This window comes from Polypterus senegalus, chromosome 13 (genome assembly GCF_016835505.1).
Source record: "Polypterus senegalus isolate Bchr_013 chromosome 13, ASM1683550v1, whole genome shotgun sequence".
In the NCBI taxonomy this organism is placed as follows: Eukaryota; Metazoa; Chordata; class Cladistia; order Polypteriformes; family Polypteridae; genus Polypterus; species Polypterus senegalus.
In genome coordinates this window covers 154,706,631-154,731,318 of record NC_053166.1, presented here as the reverse complement: position 1 = coordinate 154,731,318, position 24,688 = coordinate 154,706,631, and the positions used below count along the sequence as shown (strand labels likewise).

Below are 24,688 nucleotides of genomic sequence, written 5' to 3'. Positions count from 1 at the left end.
TAGCGCCTTTCACGTCTAGCTAGGTAACTGTTTTGCTCCTTTCACATCTCTCAATCTCTTCCATCCTGACTTTCGAGTCTTATTTAATTATAAGGAGCTCCTCACGTCGATCTGCCTTCCATTATATGGTGCCTTTCATACCTGTCTGCCCACATCTAACCAGTTGAAATGCATCCTGATGTTGTAGACCACTTTGGATAAAGACTCCAACTAGATGAACCACCATCATCATCGTCCTTCACGTGTATACTCAGAACAAAGTGTCGTCTTCGTGCTCACACAATGGGCCAGCCATTCGGTGTCCTGCGTGCTCCGGCGGTGCTGCCTTGGCTCCTCTGCCCAGTGTACGGACATTACGAGGCTGCTGTTAGGAGGGAGAATCACTGGAAGAGATTTAAATCGGTGAATGACAACGTAGATGGGGTGACGGTGGTCCGCGCGGTATGATGACAAACATGAGGAGGCCCGACAAACACCAGGAAACGGTGAAACGTGAGCGGGCGGCTCCGCTCGTCTGAGGTTTGACTGTAAACCCGCTGTTCGCATTCATAGCGGAGAAGGAACGACCCGCCCATCGAGCTGTCATTGGTCAGTAGAGGAGGGGCGGGGAGTCCGAAATCAATCGGAAGCATCTTAAGGCGACTTTGTGGACACGTGGAGCAAACCCGCACCTGGCAGCTCTGCGGAGCACCTGCGAGGTGTAGCGACCGCCCGCCCCCTGTGTCCTCGCCTGCTCCATCGATCGGTTTGTCGCCTGCTTGTGTGCACCTTTGTGAACGCAGGTCTGCCCTGTCGCCACCCCGCCCAGGTAGGTGAAACAGCTTCCAAAGAAGCAGGATCGGTGCCTTTTTGTTTGGATTGACTGCCCCTTCATTGATCATTATAGTTCTGCTGGCAGCGTCGGGCACTAGAGACCACCAATTTATGGTCGCCTATAGCGATATAGCGCCTTTCGAAGAGAGACGAAACCAAACAGCCTCGGTGTTTAACCGCGCTTGTCCTTTTACGTTACTCGTTCTTCAACGTTTTTTTCAATATGAAACATGGGGTCCACTCGGACAGTTTCTGATTACTTAAAGCGATATAGCGCCTTTCCATGCCCGATGAAACCAAACAGCCTCGACGTCTTCCTACATTATGTCCTACTTAGTTACATTCCTTTACGGTTTTCAGTCTGAATCAGAGAGCCCGGTAGGGCTGTTTCTGGTTATCTACCGCGATATAGCGCCTTTCCAAGCTTGTTAAAAATCCACAAAGCCGCTCCTTGTGTAAACGTCGTGTTCTTTTCGTTTCGTTTATTTATTTGTTTTTCAGCCACTTTAGGCCATACTTCTGGTTATCTACCGCGATATACATAAATTAGACAGATAGATGTGAGATTCTATATAATAGATAGATAGATAGTTGTGAAAGACATTATATAATAGATAGATGTGAAAGGCGCTATATGATAGATAGAAAGCTGTGAAAGGCGCTATATGATAGATAGATATGAAAGGCACTATATAATAGATAGATATACAGATAGATAGATGGATGTGAAAGGCGCTATATGATAGATAGATGTGAGGCACTATATAATAGATAGATATACAGATAGATAGATATAGCGCCTTTTCCAGCAAGGCAAACGCACACAGCCTGCCTTTGTTTAAACGCCTTATCCTTTTCGTTGCGCGTTTTCTGGTTATCCTCGATAATATTTCGCCTTTTCCAGTCTCCACCCGTCGCGTCCTCCTTCCTAATTTTCTTTTCTTCTTCTGTTTTCAGTCCCCATCATGAAGTCCAAAGGCAAAGCCTCCAAATTCAGCCGCAGGTCCTCCATCGAGGCCGACCGGGAGCTGCAGGTGGAAGAGCCGGACACCGACGGACCAAGACCGCGAAGGAAGACCGCCAGCGAGGACGCGACGCCGAGTGCCCGACGCAGGAGGCCCCTGAGCAGCTGCAAGGAGCGCAACGCCCGGCGCCTGGAGAGCAACGAGCGCGAGCGCCACCGAATGCACAAACTCAACAACGCGTTCCAGGCGCTGCGGGAGGCGATCCCGCACGTCAAGACGGACAAGAAGCTCTCGAAAATCGAGACCCTCACCTTAGCCAAGAACTACATCAAGTCCCTAACCGGCATCATCCTGGAGATGTCCAGCGGCGTCCTGCCCGCAGCGGTGGCCGGCGACAGCGCAGGCGCCTCCCGACTCATGCAGTCCCGCCGGCCCGAGTTGGACGAGTCCGGCGGCGAGCGCTTGGCTCAGTACCTGACACAGATCACCGGCTATCGGGAGGGCAGCTGACCTCGGCAGCGAAGGCTTGGGCGTCACGGCGAACCGATGACGCCACGGACTGTTGGACTTAATGGACACCGTGGTGGGGGGTGCACCCTTGGCACCCGTGCCCCGCAGGGTGAGAGATGGGCACCTCCCGACATGGAGACACTTGATTAAATGGCCGCGTGTGCCTTGAAGGATCGTGGGTCTGCTCGAAAGCCCCCCTAGAGACGATACACGCCGGGGGCCCGGCCCTATGCCCAAGGGCGCTCTCCGCAGTGCCCTACCATCCACACCGTTGGCACAGCTTTGGAAAAGTCTGCCATTCAGAGAGGATGCGAGCGCTGGCACGATGCGCAGCGGGCAGAGCTCAGCTGACGCTTTCTCTTCACATTTCAATAAAGTTTCAGTTTTTCACCTCAAGTTGACTCCTCGGTTTATGCGATTACGGGGGGCACTATGGGTGCCATTCTGTGCCCATTTACCATCCCTGCTGGACATAAACACGCAACACTGAGCAGTCAAGTCAAACAGCAGTAAAACATTTATTGAGAAGGGAGTTTCCATGCCAGTTCATCCTGCTGGCACAGGTGCCACAGAATCTCAACAAACGGAAATACCAAGAGCCATTATGACTAAAATCAAAAGTGTCACTCGGCACTAGTGCCACACACAGCTGCGCACACTTCGCCGTCAGTGTCCAGTGCACCTAACACACCACACGGGCACCATCTGATTGTGCCATTTTCTGTAACCTAAGGGTCTGGGCCGACGGCAGTGGCGTTGTGCTACCCTGTCACTTAACAGATGCCAGGCTCTTTCTTATCAGCACGGGGCTCCAGAGGTGACCAGGCCCTTGCATGCACCATTTTGATTGAAGCAGCTAAAAAGGTCCACGCTGGAGGGCACAAGATGCGCAGTCAAAGAGGGCATTGCCATTGTGCTAGAAAAAGTAGCTAACAGCAACCTCTAAAGGCAAAAGGCCAATACCAACATGAAGATCGCAGTGCCCACCACCCTACAGGCCTCATTTAAAGTAATCAGACTTGTATGGCCACAGCGCCCCCCTATGGTGACGCCACTGCTGTGCGACATAAACCCGAAGGACAATAGTGGCTAATAGCGCCCTCTTGAGGTGACTGGCTATTAAGGGCTCGGTGCCCACCCTACAATGACCAGCTAGTTACACGTGATTAGGCGTTTATGGGCAAAGCTCTTTACACGCTGCACAAGAGCACCCCCTGAGGTGACCGACAACTAGGAGTTCAATGCCCACCCTACAAAGACCACCTAGTGCATGTGATTAGGCTGAGTAGTCCGTTACATATAGTGGTTAACAATTTAAGGGTGCAATGCCCTCCCTTCAAAGATCAGTTAAAGTGGCATGGCTCTTTAGGCACACTAACTGAAAAGTGCCCGGTGCTAACTACACAAACCCTAAACAGTAACCACCAGAACCCTGCAATTACCTTACACTGAATGGCCAACAGCGCCCCCTTGAGATGACTGGGCACGGTGCCCACCCTATGACTATCATCAGACTTTTCTTGGCATAGCCTTTTTTTCCCCACAGTGGTAAGAGTGCCCCCTTGAAGCAACACCACTCTTGTGACATTTGCACCCTATAGGTACTGTAGTAGCCTCACATGATGACCAGGCTATCATGGGCACAGTGCCCGCCACAATCAACTAATAAGGGGATCACTCTTTACACGCAGGGGCTAACAGTGCCCCCCAGAGGAAACCAAGTTTCACAAAGTACAGCCCCCACCATACAAGGACCACCTAATGTGATTAGACCTTTAAGGGCCTGGCTCTTTACACACAGCGCCCCCCTGTGGTCGTTACATTTTTAGGAGATTTACATCCTACAGAGAACTGTCAGACACTTAGCAGCTAACTGTACCCTCATGAGATGAACTCGCTATTATGGGCATAGTGCCCACCACACAAAGATCAACTAGTGTGATTAGGCACACTATCATGGGCATAGCTCCTTACACACAATGACTAACAACATCCCCTCAAAGCAACCAGTAATTAAGGGCACCCACCCCACAAAGATCAGCTAGTACACATGATGAAGATTTTGATGGGCATAGCTCTTTATATGCAGGGGCTAACAGTACCCCCTGAATGAGACTAAGCTATTATGGGCAGGACACCCACCCTACCCTAGGTGATCAAGCTTTTATGGGCATCGCTCCCAGTGGGCTAACAGCACCACCTATAGGCAGCACCACCCATGCACACCGCACAGCCTCAAGGGTGCCAGGCTATTAAGAGTACACCACCCTGTAGGCAGCCACACCCTAGAAAGAACATTCAGCAGCCCCCCCCACCGTGGTGACCCTCAGCAGCCGACGATGCCCTCAACAGATGGGCATCATCTTTCCTCAAACATCCCACCCCTTTGCCACCCTGTAACTCCATTTTTCCAATTGCAGCCCCTAATTACGACAGCAGCCAGAAAGAGAGTCATGATGTGTAGCATGAAAACTCCACGGGAGACTCACAAAGCGGTGCCTTCTGGGTACGGCCATCGGCTGCGTGGCATCTTGGTCAGTTACAGCTACATGGAGAAACAAGAGGCTGCAGTGTACAGGACGGGGGGCCTCATTTTAGGCTGGTTATTTGAAATGAAGGCGATGACAAGATAGACTGAAGCTGAGACATGGAGGACATGAGGAGAGTGTGTGTTGGGGTGGGGGGTTTGAAGGTCGGCTCCTTAGCAGCCCACAACACGCCCATTGATTGCTGGTGCCTCACCACGGGTGTCATTCGACTTGTCCGAGGGGAGCGGCAGGCTGATGCGCGGGGCTTCCTGACTGTTCGCTCGCACGCTGATGTGGTCCCATCCGCCCTGAAGGAAGAGGAGAAGAAGAAGATAGAGAGCCGCTTTAGTAAGACACAGGTGGGCACAAAGCAGTAAGGGGGCACAAACATGCAATATAAGTGGATCCTCACTTACTCCAATTCCATAGTCCCACGATTGTCCTTTAGGGTCCATGGGCTGCACACCAACCCGGTGGCACACTGTGCCACAGCTCAGGCTGTGACTCCCTTGAACTTTGTCAGCAATGATCCAGACCTGCAAGGGAAACGGAGAGAAAAAATAAAAGTGGCCAATTGGGGGGCAACGATGGCACAAGTGAAAAATCTTCTAAAAGCCACCTTGTGCTGTCAATGCAAAGCTACCTGGCACTCATTGTGAACAAAGTCAGGACTGGGAGGACAACTGCCACCCAATGTGGCACTTTGCACGCTTGGCCATGCATCTAGGACTCATTGCAAGTGCCCCTGACACTGTTTAGAAAGGTGGCGATGGTGAGTCCGCTCTTGACCAGGGCACAGCCTGGGCATCTTTGGAGCCTGACTAAATGACTATAACAGGTAAACAGGACTCTTGCTTGCCCGATGGCCCAAGGCCGCTGTGGCTGAGCACCAACCTGATCGAGTGGACCCACGGACACTTTACGCACGTTGTTGGAGATATGCTCCCAGCTGGATCCCTGCGGGTAACTGGGTGTAAGGCCATGGCGGTACCACAAGTTACCTAAAGAGAGGGCAAAAGGGACACTTCTGTAATGAGTAGGAGAGCACCGTGAGGATACAAACTGTCCCATCAATCAAAGAAACGTTCCTAGGTGGCACAGTACCGTTCTCATCCACAGCATAGACAGATGTCCTCCCTACGGAGACCTGCAGCAGTTTCTGTCGGTCAGGAGAGGGTATGTGGTACCAGCAGTCTCCTGCAAAAGAAAAACTAGAGGTTGGCCATTACTGTAATGACAGGCAGTGACAAGTTGTGGTAAGGGGTCTCACCTGCGGGACTCTGAGGGGACACTGAGCCCCGATAGAAAGCTGAGCCGTCCCTCGCCACTGCCCACAGCTGATTGCAGCTGCCTAATGAGATGGACTTGAAGGGCTGATCAGTGCCCACGTGAAGCCAGGAAGTGCCCTAAACAGAAAACCACAAGTTATAACACTTTCCAAGGAGATAGTGGCGGTCCAAGTGCCCCCAACAACATGCACACCACCTACCGCCGGGGTCTGCTGTGTGACGCCAAGCCGACACAGGACGTCACCTTTGTTGCTGATGCCCCATACAGACACGTGCTCATCAGGACTCCGGGCGGACGAGCAGGGCTGAATGGTAATGTCCCACAGCGCAATGGGGGGGACCTCAAGCCACGGGCCAGTTGTAGAAATCTTACTCTTCCTGCAAAGCACAGTGGGAAGGATTTGAGTTAAAGACGTCCAAGTATGGCACGGAGAGAAGACAAAAGGCAGACTGACCTTGCCCATCGCCGGCGCCTCACGAAATCTTTTATCGTCTTGTGTCCGTGGTATGTCCTGGGAAAAGGCAACCAAAAAAAAAAGAAGGGCTCACATTGACCTCAAAAAAAGACCACTAATCACAGAGCGGACCCCCAAAGTGACCACAATGAGAAAAGGGGAGGGAACTTCTCCTTTAATTACTGAATTGACCAGATGGGCCCCTCAGCCGCTCACCCATAGTAACCCCCCCACCAACGAGACTGTAACCCTCCTATGACTCTGCCTTACCAGCTAAGCCCTTCCTACCAGTCCTCGCTGTTCAGTCTGTTGTATACTGGCAATGCCCTGCTGACCAGGCTAGGGCAGACACCACATGGTGTTTTCTATGGAGTGCCATACAACATTCCAGACAGAGGGCACAGACGAGAAGCTCTGCCTTCTTGAGGGCCTGATAGGAGATGCCCTGAGTGCTGAAATGGTTAACATAAAGCAGCCAAACAAACTCTACCGGCGCAGCAAGGTCGGCCTCCAGGATGTTGACAGAGCAGCGGATCTGAGGCCTGGCGCCGGTCCTTCAGCCGTATGCGCACCAGTGGAGCTCCTCCCACCTGCCAGGTCACGGTACCCTTTAGCCACACCCCTCTCTGCCTGCTTTCAAGTTTTTATTTCAGTCAAGGGAAGCAGGGTGCTTCCAGCACAGTGATGCAAAGCAGGGAAGGATATGATGCCGTCTCACCTGCCAATCTCCATTTTGCCCTGGAAACCAACCAGTGGGTGGCATCCTAGCAAATCAATCCCCTGAGCCAAACATCTCCCCACCCTATCCTTATGGAAATCAGTGCCATTCTGGAAAATACTGTTGGTTAGGGCAAGAAAACAAAGGCCCAGCTTCCTCTCCTGTGCTACTTACGCGGGGAAATCAGTAGCGTACTGCCAGCCTTCTCGGTCTGTTCCACCGGGAGAGTTGTAGTCGATGCTCCAGTCAGACACCTGCCAGTGAGACACAATTCTTCCATTATGAGCAGAGTGTTAAGGTACCAGGTGGATCCGAGTGGACTGACCTCCCAGGTGGTTCTACTCACACTTTGGCTTTCTGCATTGGCCAACATGTGGTTACCCCCCCTTATTAACACCAAACAAAAAAAGGCTCATTCTTACCCAGGTCCACAGGGGAGACGGAGGTTTAGTGTTTGTCTTGGTGCACTCCTGCAAGCCAGAAATGTCACTCCACATAAAGCGGTCAGTCGGCAGGCCCCTGTGAGAGAGGGGGTCACTTTCAGTCAGTCAGTCATTATCCATCCCGCGTATATCCTAACACAGGGTCACGGGGGTCTGCTAGAGCCAATCCCAGCTAGCACAGGGCGCAAGGCAGGAACAAATCCCCAGCCCATCGCAGGGCACACACACACACACACACACACACACACCAAGCACACACTAGGGACAGGTCAGGATCGCCAATGTACCTAACCTGCATGTCTTTGTCATTCTAATCCAAATTATGACTGTTAAAACCACGTTGGTACAAGCCGTTGGGCACCTAACCTGCTACTGTAGCCCGTCACGGGGTTCCAGCGCTGGTTCTCATAGATGTAAACATTTTTGACATCTGTCTGGGGGTGGACGTTGCTGCTGGAGAGGCCTGTGGGCAAAAGGCAGAACAAACAGCTGAGTAGGGTTTATAAATTCTGTACCTTATGGCGTCAAAAGCTGTTGACTTGTCCAGTGTGCGCCTGCAGTGATTTAATGAGAGGGCAACCTTTGGGCAAAACTCACCCTGAAAGAAGCCTCCCCCGTAGCCGCCTGAGTACACCCAGGCTGTGTGGTTATACCCAATGCCCCAGACAATTCCTGGACCGCCACACTCTACCAGATGCAGGTGCCCACCGATCTGTTGCCAGTACCTGTAGCAGAAGGCAACATTAGTAATTTGACTTCTACTTGTCCTTTGCCCCAACAAAAGCTTCTTCTCGATCTGAGCATGTGTCCCCATAAATGGAGAGCAGAACCTGCCATGATGCCACCCTTAGCAAAACTCGCACAAATTTGCAGGCAGATGACAGAAAAAAATGCAACTCCACACAGGAGATGCATCATCAAACTGTCACCTTTAACCTGGGCAGCAGTATGTTACAGTGGACAAGAAAGTGGAGACTCGGCCCCGAGCTATGATTCACCATGTGACCCTGAGCAAAGCAGTTAACTTGCCCGTGTGCCACGTAAACAAGCAAACTATTTGTAAAGTGCCTTGGGAGAGTGTTCACTCTAGAAAAGGTGAGGTGAGGTTGGGGGGCATGCCCACCACACAAGGAACCACCTGGATTGGGACCAGAGTGCAGCGGGTGATACCTCAGCAACACCCTGGAACAGTGTGAGGTTTTTTGATGGTGGCAGGAATGCCAATCCTGTAAAGGTGATACATACAATAAAGGTTGCTTGTGTGCTATGGGCCAGTATGACTGACAGAACATATTGTAGGTGGCATGCAGGGCAGAACACTTCAGCTGGGAAACACCGAGGAGACTGCGACATCGCTTCAGAGTCAAGCCAGAAAGGAAGGTCAAGGCTAGCGGCACAGACGGCTGTGATTAGGGACACAAGGCAAGCCCCCTTTAGTGAGTTGCGTCTCTCTATTATTACTGCTTAATAAAAAAAAATGCAAACTGATTCTCTTACATTTGATCACAGGGCAAGGGGTATGGTGAAGCCTCCAAACTGGGGATGGGCTCGCTGACAAAAATGTCGCCTTTGCAGGTTGTGGACCAAATGGCATGCTTTGATGGAGCCCCTTGGATTCCTCGTGACTCGTTGCAGGACAGACTGAGAAGGGTCAGCTGCAAAAAAGGGAGCAGACAAGGGCTGTCAGGCTAACAGACAGTGAGTGATGGCACTGAATGGCACTTTCTGCGCAAATGATATACGTACATAAGAAAAACCCGAATCAAAGAAAAAAAGCGGCAGAACCTACCCAGTCGTACATTTCCTGTTCGGTTGTAGCAGCCAGTCGGATAGGCCACCTCTGCTTTGTTCTTTCTGGGGTGTAAATAGCAAATGTGTGCTTGGTATCACTAACCACAGGTACAAGGATGGTCACCTCGTTGATAAAAGCATGGAGATACTATGAAAAACATGAAAAACAGGGAGCATGGAGTTGAAACCGAGGGCTCATGGGATGGTTGCTCTGACCAGGCTATGCCCAGCAGGATCTCTCAAACAGGAACCCTCCTCACTCTTAAGAATATGTAAACACAATAGTGTGTGCAGGCTGACACATGTCCATGCCCGCTGAGCCACAAACGCTCTCACACAGATCTACCAACACAAACATACGCATGTGGGCCTGAGGCGACACACGTCACATTCACATAGCCATTCGCACAGCAGCCGGCTGCACACACATTTAAAATGCACCAGATACAGAGGCTGCATATTTTCACACATATGCACTGGCAGACATGCACACACACTTCAGAATCCTTCCGTTTCCAATTATTCATTACCCACACACATACACACACCCATGTGCACCACAGTGTGCCTCACAGATTTCTATACTGGCACACACCTGTTCAGGCCATCTTTAAGAACTGCCTGGATTTCTAGTTGGTTAGCGGGCAGGAGACAAAGAGCACAGATAAGAGGAGAATGGAGAGAGGTCATCTGTGGGTTCCCTCAGGGGTCTGTCCTTTGACCATTATTTTTTTCTGATTTACATATTACTGATTCTGGTAAAGTTAGTAAACTTGTGAAATTCGAAGAAGACACTGAAACTGGAGACATGGCAGACACTGAAAAGGCAGCAAAAATAAATGACAAAGACCTGACAAGAACTTCAGAACTAGGTGAACACCTGGAAAATGGGAGTTTAATGGGGAAAAGTGCAAAGTCCCACACGTGGGGCAAAAGGGACAACTCTCTATTCTAATGAAAAAATCTTGGGAAGAGAGATGAGACGTGACTTTCTCGAAGAGACACGAATTTCAAGTCCTGCGAAGCAAGACTTTGTGCCTTGAGATTTAATCACACCCAGGGCCGGAAATAAAATACAAAGAGTAGATGACAAAGTAGAACGTCGTAAAGAGGTTCAAAAATGTTGCCGCGATACACATGCAGAGCAGGTTAGAGATAATGGAAGAACGAAAATTCTCAAGTCTCAAAAAAAATGATAGGAAAGATCGCATTAGCGCAAACAAATGGAAATTATTACTCGGTGAAATAACATAACAGCAAAAAGAGATCGAATATATTGTTTGGATTTAAAGTTTAAGTAGGAGACTTGTAGATCGTCTAATTCGTGTTGCCATCAGGGAAAAGTAGTGTTTCTTCCCAGTGAAGAGGCGTATCCTCGAAAATTAAAAGATTTGTTGTTTGGTGAAAGTGAAATCCCACGAGAAAAGACTTTATGCAAAGAGATTTGGAAAAGTCCCGTCCACATCTAAAACATTTACAACCACGCACACAGTTCAATCATTTCTCATTTGTGTGAATGCTATTGTCAGACAGAGTTCGTGTAGAGTGAAAGAAACGATATTCACTCACGGGCAGTTATACGTTGTGTTGTCACGATGTAATTCCAAACACGGAATCAAAATTCAATGCAAATATTGACGAAAAGTTAAAAGCGAAAAGAGAATACGACAGGGACATAGGTGATATGACAGAAGTATATAGATATTGTTCAGCTTTAAACTTTAAGTCAGAGACTTGTAGATCGTCTACTTCATGTTGCCATCAGGGAAAAGTAGCGTTTCTTCCCAATGAAGAGGCGTATCCGCAAGAATTAAAAGATTTGTTGTTTGGTGAAAGTGAAATCCACATACGCGAGTGCCAGAGATGCAAAGATGCTGGTGTGTAGCGCAGGTCGGGGGTCGTTGGCGAGCGAAACAAGTAACTAGTCAGTTATAAATACAAGATGGGAGACACTGAGCTGCAGGAAGCAACTTCTGAAAAGGATTTAAGGGTTTATGCAGACGCAAAGGCAAATAAAATGTAAGCTTACATCATAAAAAACCTTTGAATATAAGCCAAGGGACGTTACGCTCAAACTACTAAATGCGCTAGTGAGCCACACCTGGAGTATCGTGAGCAGTTCTGGTCCCCACGGCACAAAGAAGGATAACAGCAGCACTTGAAGCTGTGCAGAAGAGAGCAACCAAGTGCATCATGGGACTTGAGGACGTGTCCTACTCTGACAGACTGAGAATTAAAGCTGTTTAGTCTCGAGCAGAGGAGACCGCGCCGGGACCTACTCCAGGTATTTCAAATCCTAAGAGGCATTAATAAAGTACCCTATATACTCAAGTATAAGTCGGGTCTTGAAACCTGAAAAATCGATCATAAAATCCGACCCCGACTCAAAAACGTGACACTTAAATTTTTTTTTTTTTTAATATCTTCTTGCCTCCTCCAATCTTGCATCATTTTCTCGGACAAGTTGAATTTTGTTGCAGCTGCACAGTTACCAATTTCTTTTGCTACTTAAACAACGTTTAATTTAAAATCAGCTTCATATTTTCCATCTGATCGAACAATCCATCATAAATAAGGGATGCTCTTACGATAAAGTTGTATGAGGGTGTGAGATACAAAAAAACACAAATCAGTGCAAACGCTGCTTCGAAATAGTTTGGGTATCACCGTGTGGTCACGTAGGCACAATACATAGAAAAAAAAAGGCCATGTGATCCGTGGTGACTCTCTCAGGTGGGCGTTAGCTTATTACAATCTCTTGGACCAATAGCATGAGTTTTCCACATTCGACTTATACGACTGACATTATAAAATACCAGAAATTATACGGTAAAATCAAGCCCCGACGCATCCGCGGGAGAACTATATGCGAGTATATACGGTAGATGGGATTAAGAGTGAATCCCGTACTTGAGGACATCAGCAGAAATTAAGGAGAAGTGCATTTAAGACTGAAGCCAGGAAGCACTTCTTTATGCAAAGAGTTTCAGGAATCTGGAACAAATTACTGAGACATGGAGCTGAAACAGAGACCTTGACAAACCTTTAAGAAGGGTCTAGATTAGATATTGGGACAGCTTAGCTCTTATTGTAGAGCTAAATAAACAGTCTTGATGGCTTGAATGATCTCCTCTCGTTTGCCAAATGTATGTTCTTATCTTCTAAACTACAAACCTACTGAAACTGATACGTCCCTTCCACAAGGCATAAACCAGAGATATTAAACCAAAAGTTATTATGGCAATAAAAAGACCCATTCAACTTGTTAGCTTGTATCCTGAACAAAAACAGCTAAAGGAAGCCCATGGAATACCACAATGTCTTAGTGGGGTCTCTTGTAAATCGAATAGTGGAGCAAGAGGATTTGTTCAAGGTTTACGCAGCAGCACAATGTCTTTGATTATCCATAGAGAAAGCTTCAAATTCCTCACAGTGAAGGTTGACTACACTATACGGTTACGACAGCCCTGTGTTTGGAAGCAATCTGTCAGAATCTGAAGAATTTTTAAAAGATGAACTTCTGTATTTGCCATCCCAATCTCCCTGTTCTCACGCGCTAAGATTTGGTAGCCATCTGCCTGTTTCTTTGGAGCAGTTTAGATTGAAATCTGGTGTGGCTTTGGTAACATCGGTAAGAATCTTAAACACAAGTTTGGTTTACATCAGTGAAAGGCAACCTTTTTTGAGTTGCGGCGCACTAAGTCCAAAAATTTCACATTTGCACAATCTATGGACAATCGCCAATAAAAACAGTTCATTTTACAAGTTTGAAAGACATTTTATTAATAAAGGAATCAAAGGATAAATCTTAAATTTAATTAATGTGAACATTGAGATTGTTTTTCAGCACATATGAGATTGATGCGAGGATCAATTTTCGAAAGACAGACGCGCATTTCCTTGTCAATCATTTGAAGTCTCTCGCGTTTCTTAGACTTCATTTCCGTAAGTGTTCCGTTATCTGTTTTTCCAACATAAAATATATATTTTTTAAACATTATCTTGTAGCGGGGCCACATAGTTAGTGTTTAATTGTCAGTTCTGAGTGCGTCTCGTTTCATTGTCCCGTTTGCTGTTTGTATGTGTATCAGTTAATGCCGTCCCCGTAAAGGAGGACGGATGATGAAAGGAGACCATTTTCCGGACTGTCTTTCAACCTGCATCTGCTGAGACCCCGGGGTCGATTCACCATCCACCATACGCAGAGGAATCACGGTGAGGTTGCTCCAATCGCCAGGAAAATCAAACACCACAATTGCCGCTAGTTCAGTCATCCGTATTCAGGACATTTTTTATATTCGGACTCAAGTTCACAATCATTCTGTTTATCAGTCATTTTGTTGTTCGTGTTGTGTGTTATATGTTACAGGGACAAGGGAGGGTGTTTGTATTTATATTTGGTGCTGTCTTGTTGTTGCTGGGGTGGAGGGATATTTATATTTATATCTGTTTTGTGGCATGTCTTGTTTCATTTAATACATTTAATCCGTTTAATTTTACATCCTGCTTTTGCGTACTTGCATTTATACCGTCGATTGTGGGGAAAAGTTTAATTGTGTAGAAGTACGGCTTGATAGTTAGATTTCTCAGTAAATTATCCAGGCCACAGGTCTTAGAGGTGTAGCTGCCGGCTGGGTAAAGGGGTCGGCCGTTACAATCTTTCTAATCAACCAAAAGTTCAAAAACACTAGCAATTTTAAATATCTTACAAAAGTTTTCGCGGCGCCCCTAGAAAATTCCGCGCACCGGTTGCCCGACAATGGTTTACATATTGGCAATGGCAGAGTGGGATTCCGATCTCCATGTTCCAGACCACATTGGCCAAAAAAACCTCTCACTTTGCTTTGTCCCCAAAGGAATCAACATCATCTCTGCTGCTCAAATCCAATTTATTTCGTTTCGAAACAACCTTTACACGAGCAAATATGAACAAACTTTACTTTAGTATCTTTCCATTGGCCACTTTCAACGTGCCTAAATGTTTAAGAATTCAAAGTGTAAAATGTGTTACTTTAAGTGGCCTAGCTCTCCAATAGGAGTAAAGTCTTGTTAGGAAAGCCAGCTTCCGCCTGAAGCAGGAGACACAAACACTAATGACACTTGAGGAAGGCAGTTAGGCCCACAGACCACCTCAGCAAGAATTTAGTGTGCAGGCAAAAGACCAGCAGGTGAAGGCCCTTCGTTAACGTGAGACTCTCCGAGTCCTTACTGCCTTCCTCAAGTGTCACAAGTGCTTGTACTGCTATGAAGCAATCGTGCCTTTGTGTCTTCCTGATTCAGATGGAAGATGGCTTTCCTAATGAGACTTTACTCCTATAGGAAAGCTAGGCCGCTTAAAGTAACACATTTGACTTTTCATTCTTAAACATTTAGGTACGTTGAAAGCATTGGGACTGAAAGCTCGCCGACAACCTATTGATTAATGATTTACCTAAATGAACTTCACATCTAAGATGGGGCACAGAGGGGAGTTGGTCAAGTTGAAACTTCAGACAAACCTTAAAAAGTTTCCCTTCACACAGGGAATCAAGGAAAGGTGGTACGGCTATTCTGCCAAATAATGTAAGCGTGGCACAATTTAACAAGAAGAAATGAAATGAAATGAAAATGGGCAAACAGTCTAAACCAGGTCAACAATAAATTGAGAAACTAAATCATCACTGGAAGTCAGAAGTAGAACACCACGTTACTAAGAACACACCAAACGGTTTGATCATCCACAATCTTGGACGTCGCTTACAGCACAGAGCTGGTTTAAACAGAACCTCTCTGATGATGACACACATTGCAACATCCTAACAACAAGATTACAGGAAATCAAAACGGAGCTACTCATTACAACTTCAAAATGGTGTCACGAGAAAGGCAAATACAGATGATTAAATGAATATAATAAAAGAAGTAACACAATAAATTCAAAGTATAATGATAGAAATGAAACTATCTAAACCACTAAAATTTCAAGAATAAAGAAAATGTTTAGCAAGTGTAAGAAAATGTTATAAATCAAAATAAAATGAAGAAACATAACCTGAATCATAATAGTGAGGAGTCGTACTTTGAGGACCTTCAAATGTCAAGTTAAGAAGAGATGAATAGGGACTGGCAAGCTTTATTTGGCTGAACGCCCTGTTGTAGTCAAAACTGTTACAGAAAGTTCCCAAAATGTTCTTACAGCCTCAAGAACCTGCACAAATATGCGACCCAGGCAAGCCTTTCACAAAACATCCTACAACAAATGACAAGATGTCCTCAACTTGTAGATGTAACTTCAAACTGCCACAAAAGCAGCAGAACAACCTCATAGCTCAGATAAATGCACACTACACTCGGACAAGCTCTTACTCTGGTGGTGTGCCAGTGGATTGTACCACTCTATATAAGTGACCAACTGTAACTCAGGTGGCCTGTGGTCCTGAAGAAGCAGCAAGCCTCCTCAGAATGTAGAAACCCAATACCTGCCATGTGTCACAGGTGGCTGGGCGACCCGGCCGGGACACCCCAGAGGACCAGAGGAGGGCTTACGCCTCCCCCATACCACGTGGGGGCGACCGCCCTGGTGTCTATGGGGACCACGAGTACAGAGCTTTGAAGCTCAACGCTGAAGGGGCCCGCGGTCACCGCCAGGGGACGCCCCAATGACTATGGAGCCCTGGACCGGGTGTGGCGGAAGTGCTGGGGGGAAGAGGATCGGGGACACCCGGAGTACTTCCAGGTGCGCAGACGGCACTTCTGCCACACTGGGGAGTGCCCACGGAAGAGTGTCGGGAGGCACCCGGAGCACATCCGGGTGATTATAAAAGGGGCCACGTCCCTCCATTTGATGGCTGGAGTCAGAAGCGAAGGAAGACAAAGTCTTGGAGGAGGAAAGGAGACAGCCTGAAGAGTGAAAGAGGCATTGTGAGGCCTGGACTCTGGGGGACTTGGGGGTTCTGTGGCACTTGTAAATAGTAAATATGCAGAATAAACATGTGTTGGGTGAGTTAAACATGTCCTCCTGTCTGTGTCCGGGCCGTGCTCCACACATGACACATCTAGAGAGACAAGCGATTGACAGCAGGGGTGTGACGTACGACTCAAATTAATTAACAATATCTGAGCTTTGTTGTCCCAAAGTCCCCCTGGCAATACAAAAAGGGCACCACATTTCTTTTTTTAATTTGATATACTTATGTTATTCTCTGAGGGGAAATCATATTTTTGCATGACCTTGGGAGATTAGAGCGCAGGGTCAGCCATTAAACAACGCCCACTGGAGCAAACTGTCAGGTTAAGGGCCTTGCTGAAGACCCCAACAGATATAGATCCCTTCTGGCAGTAATGGAATTTGAACTGGTAACCTTTCAGATACCAGTGCAGCTCCTTAAGCCTCAAAGCTACAACTCCGTCTAATAACCATCAGTCCACAGAGAGAGGAGAGAGTTGATAACACAAGTTCTTCCAGTCCTCTTGTGGTGTTGTTCTTTTGGGGCTTACATATCCTCCATAATAAGCATGAAAGTTTTGCTCCTGCCATTGTTGTTACCCATACAGCCAAGAAATGCCATGATTCATTGGAATGTCCAGTTTGACACGCAACCATTTAGCTCTTAACATTCTCACTATGTAGTCTGCTTATCAGATGAACATACAGAACACATTTGGCAATTTGTGTGTTTTTTTTTTTTTGCAACAACAGAACAGATGGAAACTCACCATTATATAACCTGGCTGGTTTATCACCATTTTATATCAAGTTTGATGCACGGCCTGCAAGTGTTAGTCATAAGCAAAGAAGACATGCAAAATCCTCATTTGCAAACCTGGCCATGTTGATCTCTTATGCTGGTTTTGATGCAAATTGGATAATTGCTTCTGGTTGCAATTATTTAATTTTCAAAACACGCTCAGCTCGGGCAACAAAATTGCATATATAATCACAAATCTATAAAGGCAGCAAGTGCACAACTAAACAAGTAAGTTAAAATAAACACAGAGCTTCCCAAGCCTTTATTGAAGCAAATACCCTCATGAATTCACCTGTAGTGCCCAGAAACACACTTACAGTATGCACTGGATATTTATACAAAGATGTTAGAGAGCTCTATACCTCTGCGCACACATGCAGGTATTTACTGTATAATTGCAGAAAGCACACCACAGACACCTGACGCCTTCTGCAGACAACACCCTTAGATACCCCTGTAAACTGTCCTCACTCACAGTGACCACTCTTTATACGTTCACATATATGTGCCAATTACAAATCTCTAATATCTATAGAAACCTTAAGCTATTGTGCTGTCTCTCCTTTGTATAGTATGCATATGTGTAAAATAGACAGATAGATACACTGTGTGCACAATTATTAGGCAAGTTGTATTTTTGAGGATTAATTTTAATATAGAACAAACACAGTGCTATCAGTCAATCCAAAATGTTAATAAACCTGAAACCTGAATGTTTCACAACGGAAATGTGAGTGTGAACATCATCAGGGGAATACATATGTGCGCACAATTATTAGGCAACTATTAGTGTGCAGATTTATTATGCAACTAAAGGAAAAATGAACATTTTCCCATCTCACTTGTTTATTTTCATCTGTTATAGTGAGAATAATAAACAAACACCTCAAAATTTACAAATAAACATCTCTGACATTTCAAAAAAAATCAATCAATCAATCAATGACCAATATAGCCACCCTTCTTTCCAATAACAGTCATAAGCCTTTCCATTCATGGAGTCTGTCAGTTTCTTGATCTGTTGACGATCAGCTTTTTGTGGAGCAGTGACTACAGCCTCCCAGACACTCTTCAGAGAGGTGGATTGTTTTTCTCCCCCGTAAATCTAGCGTTTAAGAAGTGCCCACAAGTTCTCGATAGGGTTTAGGTCAGATGAGGAAGGGGCCATGTCATTATTCCTTCATCTTTAAGGCCTTTACTGGCTGGCCACGCAGTGGAGAACTTCGATGCAAGTGATGGAGCATTGGCCTGCATAAAAATCATGGTCTTTTCCTGTATCACTGTTTGAAGAAAGTGTCTTCAAAAACTGGCAGTAGGTTTGGGAGTTGATTTTGAGTTCATCTTCAATGCAAAAGGTCCAACTAGCTCATCTTTAAAAATACCAGCTCATACCAGTACCCCACCTCCACGTTGGAGTGGAGCTCTGTGCCCATTACTGATCCACAGGTCCATCCATCTGGTCCATCAAGAGTCACTCTCATCTCATCGGTCCATAAAACCTTTGAAAAAATCTGTCTTCAGATATTTCTTGGCCCAGTTTTGACGTTTCAACTTATGTTTCTTGTTCAGTGGTGGTTGGGTTTCAGCCCTCCTTACCTTGGCCATGTCTTTGAGCACTGAACACCTTGTACTTCTGGGCACTCCAGGTAGGTTGCAGCTCTGGAATATGAAAGTACTGGAGGATAATGGGTTCCTGGTAGCTTCACGTTTGATTCTTCTCAAATCTTTGGCAGCTAATTTGCGTCTTTTGTTCTCAACACGTTTCTTGTGACCCTGTTGACTATTTGCAACAAAATGTTTGATGGTTCTGTGATCACACACCAATATCTTAGCAATTCCAAAAGTGCTGCATCCCTCTGAAAGACTTTTACAATTTTTGACTTTTCAGAGTCAGTTAAATCTCTTTTTGGCCCATTTTGCCTGAGGAAAACTAGCTGCCTAATAATTCTGCACACCTTGATATAGGGTGTTGATCTCCTTAGGCCACACCCTCCCTCATTACACAAATACACATCACCTGACGTGCTTAAATCCAATAAGCATTCAAGTTAATACAGCTTGGAGTTGGAATATACGCATTAAAAATGATGATATGGTCAAAATACTCACTTGCCTAATAATTGTGCACACAGTGTATATTCTGTCTGTCTGTGTATATATATATATATATATATATACTGTATATATATATATATATATATATATATATATATAGATATATATATATATATATATATATATATATATATATATATATATATATATATATATATATATACTCACCTAAAGGATTATTAGGAACACCTGTTCAATTTCTCATTAATGCAATTATCTAATCAGCCAATCACATGGCAGTTGCTTCAGTGCATTTAGGGGTGTGGTCCTGGTCAAGACAATCTCCTGAACTCCAAACTGAATGTCAGAATGGGAAAGAAAGGTGATTTAAGCAATTTTGAGCGTGGCATGGTTGTTGGTACCACACGGGCCGGTCTGAGTATTTCACAATCTGCTCAGTTACTGGGATTTTCACGCACAACCATTTCTAGGGTTTACAAAGAATGGTGCGAAAAGGGAAAAATATCCAGTATGCGGCAGTCCTGTGGGCGAAAATGCCTTGTTGATGCTAGAGGTCAGAGGAGAATGAATGGGCCGACTGATTCAAGATGATAGAAGAGCAACTTTGACTGAAATAACCACTTGTTACAACCGAGGTATGCAGCAAAGCATTTGTGAAGCCACAACACGCACAACCTTGAGGCGGATGGGCTACAACAGCAGAAGACCCCACCGGGTACCACTCATCTCCACTACAAATAAGAAAAAGAGGCTACAATTTGCACGAGCTCACCAAAATTGGACAGTTGAAGACTGGAAAATGTTGCCTGGTCTGATGAGTCTCGATTTCTGTTGAGACATTCAAATGGTAGAGTCAGAATTTGGCGTAAACAGAATGAGAACATGGATCCATCATGCCTTGTTACCACTGTGCAGGCTGGTGGTGGTGGTGTAATGGTGTGGGGGATGTTTTCTTGGCACACTTTAGGCCCCTTAGTGCCAATTGGGCATCGTTTAAATGTCACGGGCTACCTGAGCATTGTTTCTGACCATGTCCATCCCTTCATGACCACCATGTACCCCATCCTCTGATGGCTACTTCCAGCAGGATAATACACCATGTCACAAAGCTCGAATCATTTCAAATTGGTTTCTTGAACATGACAATGAATTCACTGTACTAAAATGGCCCCACAGTCACCAGATCTCAACCCAATAGAGCATCTTTGGGATGTGGTGGAACGGGAGCTTCGTGCCCTGGATGTGCATCCCACAAATCTCCATCAACTGCAAGATGCTATCCTATCAATATGGGCCAACATTTCTAAAGAATGCTTTCAGCACCTTGTGAATCAATGGCACGTAGAATTAAGGCAGTTCTGAAGGTGAAAGGGGGTCAAACACCGTATTAGTATGGTGGTCCTAATAATCCTTTAGGTGAGTGTATATACAGTAATCCCTCGCTACATCGCGCTTCGACTTTCGTGGCTTCACTCTATCGCGGATTTTATATGTAAGCATATCTAAATATATATCACAGATTTTTCCCTGGTTCGTGGATTTCTGCGGACAATGGGTCTTTTAATTTATGGTACATGCTTCCTCAGTTTGTTTGCCCAGTTGATTTCATACAAGGGACGCTATTGGCAGATGGCTTAGAAGCTACTCAATCAGAGCATGTATTACATATTAACTAAAACTCAATGATATACGATGTGCTTCCCGCGCGGTGCTTGATAGTTTGTTTTTCTCTCTTTTTGACTTTCTCTGCGCCTGACGAAGGGGGTGTGAGCAGAGGGGCTGTTTGCACAGAGGCTGTTTGCTTAGAAGATACGGAGGCTCCTCTAAAAAAGGCCGCTTTATCGCGGTGCTTCGGCATACTTAAAAGCATGAAAGCACGTATTGATTTTTTGATTGTTTGCTTTACTCTCGCTCTCTCTGACATTCTCTGCTCCTGACGGTGCTCCTTTGAAGATGATATGTTTGCATTCTTTTAATTGTGAGAAAGAACTGTCATCTCTGTCTTGTCATGGAGCACCGTTTAAACTTTTGACTAAAGGGTGTTATTTCATGTCTAGAGGGCTCTAATAATGTTAACAGCGTGGGAGAGTTTATAAGGGCTTAAAATATATAAAAATAACCATACAAACATATGGTTTCTACTTCGCGGATTTTCATCTATCGCGGGGGGTTCTGGAACGCAACCCCCGCGATCGAGGAGGGATTACTGTATATATTATCACGGAAGGCCGGCAGGTCATCCTGGCCGGGACACCCCTGAGATGGAAGGTTGGGGGAAGGCAGCTTTTCTAGGACACTGCCTCACCCAAAACACTAAGTGGCAGCTCCAGTGGAGTGTAACGGTGCCCCGGATTTCCGCAGGGCATCCTGGGACTTGGGTGCTACCAGGAGGAGATGTGAGAGGACCGGAGGAGCCATGCCTCATCCATAGCCCGGAAGTACTCCTAAGTCACAAGGATGGAAGCCCTGAAGTACTTCCGGGCTGAAGAAAAAGCCAAAGCTCCATCTGACCAAGAAGTGCAAGCAAGTCATGTGGGCGCAAGGGCAGGGGTTGATCTTAGCTCACTGTGCTTCTCGCACGGTCAGCTTTACATTGCTTTCCCCCGGGTTAGTTCCCCAAGAAAACGATATGTCCTCTCCCCTGATAACAAAACCAAACCATATTGTATATCAAGAGACCCTCTGGATAGAAAAGCTATCAATATAAATTGTTCTCAATACAAATTACATTTTCAATTTTTTTTTATTGATTTTTAAAGTTTTTCCTGTTTCAGTACTACACAGGCAAGTTTTACAACACAACAGTTTTTTTTCAGTATTAATTAAAATTGAAGCGGTCCAAATCCAGTGTATAACTAAAATGGAAGAAACGTCCACGTTATTTAAAAGAAGTTTAAAAAAAAGGTCTAGATGGTGACGAAAACCTGAAAAATACTTTAAAAGTTATATGAAAATACCCTTTTCAGGGAATTGGGTTAACAATTTACGGCTTTGTACAGCAGTGGAAGTTATTTAAGCCTTTAAACTTGAAAGATGAAGCAAACAGTTTCTACCGGTGTTGTGACTGTTGTTGATTACTTAACAAGCCCTCTGTCTGCATATAAGCAGTTGGAGCAAAACTTGATGCTACTCTGAAGAATAGAAGAGTCAAAACAGAAGAGAAGGATTATACAGAAGTTTACTTCATCCACTTCACAGCTCATTTTCCACACAGTACATCACCCAGTCTCTTTTCCCTGTACAGAACACCTCCTCTTCTTCACTCAATTTCAGCCCCAATTATCAGCACTCATCCTACTTGTCACAGCATTTTTATACACAATTAAAACGTGAGCTAATTTTCTTTTTCTGTAATGTTACCAAATTTCAATTGAATCAGTCAAAGCAGTTTTAACATTTTTGCACAGATCATGGCAACTGGTCTCTTTTTGTTGTGCAGGACAGTTTTTCACTTGTCCTTCCACCGTATTGCCCTGTTCTGACACTGTTCTGCTGGTGGTGTTCATATGTTTACTCTGGCAAACCCTTTTCTCTGCCTGATTTGTTTGCACTTGGCCAAAAAACAACAACAACAAAAAAACAAAGTATGCAGTGTGTTAAAATATTATTTAACAAAAATATAAAATAAACAAAAGTCAGCTAATTTTCCTATTTTTAATAATGTCACCAAATTTCAATCAAATCAGTCAAGGCACTTTTGAGATTTTGAGGTATTTAATTTTTCTAACCCCTAAATTTTCATATATTGAAATATCCTTTCTTAGCAGATACTTACAGCCCTTGATGTAGAATCCTGTCAAATTTCAGGTTTTTAACTAAACAAGAAACAGTGTTTTTTGATAAGTAAGTGAGTGAATCAGTCAGTGGATGTTGCATTATACAGTATATACAGTACAGTTAGTCCATAAGAATTTGGACATTTATGGAATTATTTTCTCTGTATACCACCACAATGGATTTGAAATTAAGCAATCCAGATGTGACACAAGTATAGACTTTCAGTTTTAATTTAAGTGGTGTAACAAAGGTACTGCATTAAGCTTTCAGAAGTTACAGCCATTTTTTTCAGAGTCCCTCCATTTTCAGAGCCTCAAAAGTAATTGGATAAAGTAATATAATATAAAATATATGTATTATTTTAATACTTGGATGAAAATCCCTTGCAGTCAATGACTGCTTGAAGTCTGGAGCCCAAGGATATTACCAACTGCAGAGTTTCCTCCGTCTTCAGTTGCTGCTTGTCTGTTGGTCCTTCTGCCTTCATAACTGAAAAGCTTGCTCCATTGGGTTGGGATCAGATGATTGACTTGACCATTGAAGAATATCCCATTTCTTTACCTTGAGAAACTCTTAGGTTGCTTTCGCAGTATGTTTTGGTTCATTATCCATTTGCACTGTAAAGCACCTTCTAATCAATTTTGCAGCATTTGGCTAAATCTGAACAGAGTATAGCCGTGTACACTTCAGAATTCATCCTGCTACTTCTGTCAATAAACACCAGTGACCCAGTTCCATTGGCAGCCATAAATGCCCATGCCGTAACACTGCCTATACCATGTTTGACAGACGATATGGTATGCTTCGGATGATGAGCTGTCCCTTTCTTTCTCCATACTTTTCTCTTCCCATCATTCTGGTACAGGTTGATCTTGGTTTCATCTGTCCAAAGAATCTTACTCCAGAACTGAGCAGGCTTTTTAAAAGGTTTTCTGGCCAAGTCTCATCTGGCATTCCTGTTCTTCAGTCTGACCAGTGGTTTGTATCTACTGTAGAGGTAAACCCTCTGTATTGACATTCATGAAGGCATGTTTGGATTGTAGACTTTAACAGTGATACGCCTATCTCCTCTGGAGTGCTCTTGACCTGGCTAGATGTTCTGAAGGGGGTTTTCTTCACCCAGGAAACAATTCTTCGATCATCCAATTTAGTTGTCTTCCGTCGTCTCCCAGGCCTTTTGGTGTTGTACGAAATGTTGATTTGGGCACTCCTAAAGTTTTAGCTATCTCCCTGATAGCTTTGTTTTGTTTTCTCAGCCTACTGATGGCCTCCATTATTTACGTTGACACCTCTTTGGACCTGATGTTGAGTTCCAGTGAACAGTTACCAAATGCAAATTTAGTCCTTTGAATCAACTCCAGACTTTTTATCTACTTAACTTGTCATACAATAACGAGGAAACTGGCCACACCTGGCAATAAAACTGTTTGTCAGTCACATGTCCAAATACTTTTGAGCTTCTGAAAATGGAGGCACTCAGTGAAAAATGGCTAGAACTTCTGAAAGCTTAATGCAACACTTTTGTTAAACCCCATAAATCAAAGCTGAAAGTCTTCTGTCACATCTTGATTGCTTAACGTCAAATCCACTGTAGTG

At 45.1% G+C, this 24,688-nt stretch overlaps 2 protein-coding genes across 2 annotated transcripts in view; one reads left to right on the top strand and one right to left on the bottom strand.

Annotated features, from left to right (window-relative positions):
* The first annotated feature begins 17 nt into the window (after positions 1–17).
* Positions 18–2,684, top strand: bhlha15 (basic helix-loop-helix family, member a15). Its single transcript, XM_039776254.1, has 2 exons — positions 18–808; positions 1,771–2,684. The coding sequence occupies exon 2, from the start codon at positions 1,779–1,781 to the stop codon at positions 2,286–2,288; it is 510 nt and encodes a 169-aa protein (XP_039632188.1). The 5' UTR covers positions 18–808; positions 1,771–1,778; the 3' UTR covers positions 2,289–2,684.
* Positions 2,685–2,782: 98 nt separating this feature from the next.
* The window catches only part of tecpr1a (tectonin beta-propeller repeat containing 1a), a 52,860-nt gene continuing 30,954 nt past the window's right edge, over positions 2,783–24,688 (bottom strand). Inside the window, exons 13-25 of the mRNA XM_039776252.1 lie at positions 9,511–9,660; positions 9,219–9,376; positions 8,319–8,446; positions 8,088–8,184; positions 7,701–7,797; positions 7,453–7,532; positions 6,561–6,617; positions 6,306–6,483; positions 6,087–6,222; positions 5,921–6,013; positions 5,711–5,817; positions 5,233–5,352; positions 2,783–5,124 (exon numbers count right to left, since the gene is read on the bottom strand). Coding sequence (XP_039632186.1) covers positions 4,990–5,124; positions 5,233–5,352; positions 5,711–5,817; positions 5,921–6,013; positions 6,087–6,222; positions 6,306–6,483; positions 6,561–6,617; positions 7,453–7,532; positions 7,701–7,797; positions 8,088–8,184; positions 8,319–8,446; positions 9,219–9,376; positions 9,511–9,660 — 1,536 coding nt within the window. The 3' untranslated portion in view covers positions 2,783–4,989. The remainder of the gene's footprint in view (positions 5,125–5,232; positions 5,353–5,710; positions 5,818–5,920; positions 6,014–6,086; positions 6,223–6,305; positions 6,484–6,560; positions 6,618–7,452; positions 7,533–7,700; positions 7,798–8,087; positions 8,185–8,318; positions 8,447–9,218; positions 9,377–9,510; positions 9,661–24,688) is intronic.